At 40.2% G+C, this 2,500-nt stretch overlaps 1 protein-coding gene across 3 annotated transcripts in view; it reads right to left on the bottom strand.

Moving 5' to 3' along the window:
• LOC138044149 (gamma-aminobutyric acid type B receptor subunit 2-like) overlaps positions 1 to 2,500 on the bottom strand; it is a 33,320-nt gene that overhangs the window by 14,711 nt on the left and 16,109 nt on the right. For all 3 annotated transcript variants that reach the window (XM_068890822.1, XM_068890823.1, XM_068890820.1), the window contains exons 3-4: positions 1,125 to 1,262; positions 612 to 884 (exon numbers count right to left, since the gene is read on the bottom strand). In XM_068890822.1, coding sequence (XP_068746923.1) covers positions 612 to 884; positions 1,125 to 1,262 — 411 coding nt within the window. The remainder of the gene's footprint in view (positions 1 to 611; positions 885 to 1,124; positions 1,263 to 2,500) is intronic.

The raw sequence follows: 2,500 nt of genomic DNA, 5'->3' as shown, positions 1-2,500 counted from the left end.
AAAAAAAAGCGGCCCTTTAGTTCGTTTGACATTTTGAAATTCCCGACGTAATGTTTCGCGTTAAAGAGAAACAAAAAAAAAATTGGAATTTTCGGTGAAGGAAAAGCGATAGATCTTTGTCCCGATCATTTGGGGAGATTAAAAATAATTTTATCGGGATTATGGTTACGTTATTATGGCGATTAAGGTTATCGCCCGTTCGAACAATGAGAAATGGAATTCCAATGTTTTATTCAAGGTGGTTTTTTTCTTTTAAAAATCTCCTCAGATTTCCTGTATAAATTGCAAAAGGCCACTTCAATAAGCATTATTAATTTTCCAGTTTCTCTTGGGACTTACAATGGTTCCAAGAGAAAACAAAAACAATAGGCAATTTTTGTACCATGTGATTACTAGCTGGAAAAGGCCTACCGAGTAGACCCACGATCGATCTAAGATGAATACAGATCTATTTGATTAGACGCCAGTAATTTCTTTACATTCTTGTTCTCATAGAACTTTTACATAACATAGAATACGTTTCTCATAGACAAATAAAAACGACATGACAAAATAAAGTTCTCAGCAGTCTTCAAAAAGGGATGAAATAGTGCAAAATAAATTCCTCAAACCTGCAAAGCCTCTAATTGTAATCCAGGATCGTTTTCAAAACTCTCATAAAGGCTGACCATAACTCCATCAATTTTTAGCCATTTTACTAAATCATTTGCGAGCCCTTGATAAGTGTCCGTTGCTTCTCGTAACACGGCAACGCGGCGCCACTTAAACATCTTCAGCATGGCTACTCGGCCTTGGTTTTGTCGATGCTCGGGTGGAATGGTGCGCATAAATGTTGGGTAAACTTTCTTGCAGGACAATGCTGGGTTAGCATTCGCCATGGCAACCTTACAAAAGTCACAGAAATAGAATATCATTGTATTGGTTTTGGTACGGTAAAGAAGACGCTTTATAGAATTCAGACCTCTCGATCTCGACAGAAGGAGATACGATATCATGTGGCACGGGTGCTGTTTCGCACCACTAAAAGCCACCTAATAGTCTAATCTTTCACTGAAAAGTTGCTAGTTATCAATCTGCAAAAAGAGGAAATGAAAAGGGGCTCTTTGATCAAGTGATCACCTTACCTGTACCAGATTGTAGTATGGACACCCTTTGGCCAGTGTTTCTGCGGACTTGGAACATCCGGGTCCTAGAATCATGATCTTCTTTTTTGGCTCGCGAATAAACTCGGTGAAAGCGTATATGGCATCACTGACGGTGCACTAAATAAAAAAAAGGAGGATCTTTTAAAAATTGGGTATTTGATGAGGATTTAGTGTGACAAAAAACGCTCTTGGCTGAAAGCCAATGGGGGAGAGGGCCAGCGTTGTTTATACGGTTGTTAATTAGTCTACTCGTTGAAAGGAAAGAGTCCACCCAAAAATGAGCTCCGAGACTGTGTTCCTTAGGGGCCCAGAAACGTTTGGACCCGTATTTCGCGTACCAAAAATTTTCTTTGAATCTTAGAAGAAATGCTTGTCAAAGTGAAATGAAGGAGAGAAATGATCCTCGTACTTATCTGACCAATTGAAGCAATTGTATCTTATATAGACGCCTAAGAAATTCAGGAGGCCTGCACGGGATTGGAACCCATGGCCTCTGCAATGCCGATGCAATGCCGATGCAATGCCGATGCAATGCCGATGCAATACCCTGCAAATTCAGCTATGAAGCCACTCATTTGGGAGCAGGGCAATTTGATGGGCTCATTTGTTCACTAAATGTATATTAGCAGTGCGGTTTATAGGCAAAGGAGAGAAATTATTCTCGCGCTTGTCCGGACAATTTACGCAATAGGCCCTTTGTATTTAGTAGGTACAAAAACCGTCATACTGGAACGCAAATACATATTTTTACAGTTATGTGCTTAGTTACCTGGCCTTTAAATGAATGTGAGGCTGGTGTTGACCTAGTTATGATACAGCCCTCCCTGCTTTTCTTATGTCAATGATGTTGTTCACATGCTAATTAGTTGGAATTAACATAAGAAAAGCAAGGATGTTTCGATCCATATCCAGCCTCACTTTCTTTCATAGGCCAGGTAACTAAGCACATAACTGTAAAATGGACCATTGCCCCCCTGGGACATCTAAAACAAAGCTGCAAAAGGCCTATTGCCACTTATAGACACCTATAAATCCTTGTAGAGTAAAATGTAGCAAGCACTAGTATTGTTGACTTAACCCCGAATCATATTTAAAGCTATTGTAATACGAGCGTGTTGCAGAAAGTACAGGCTCGTTCTACTTTCTGCAACACTGCGCTGCAGCAACTTGCAACACATTTTTTTGTCGCGAGACAGATTGTGCGTGGGATGTAACACACGCAACATTGCTTTTTGATAAGTTTCGCAGCAATGTTGCGAGACAAGTTGGACGTTTTTGTTGCTCGTATTACCGTAGCTTTAACCTCACACCAAAATTTAAACCTCGCGCTGGACAAATGGTTTGTTTTGTTCCAA

Source organism: Montipora capricornis, chromosome 3 (assembly GCF_036669925.1).
Source record: "Montipora capricornis isolate CH-2021 chromosome 3, ASM3666992v2, whole genome shotgun sequence".
Lineage (NCBI taxonomy): Eukaryota > Metazoa > Cnidaria > Anthozoa > Scleractinia > Acroporidae > Montipora > Montipora capricornis.
The sequence above is the reverse complement of the archived record's forward strand: the minus strand, read 5'-3'. Positions and strand labels throughout refer to the sequence as shown.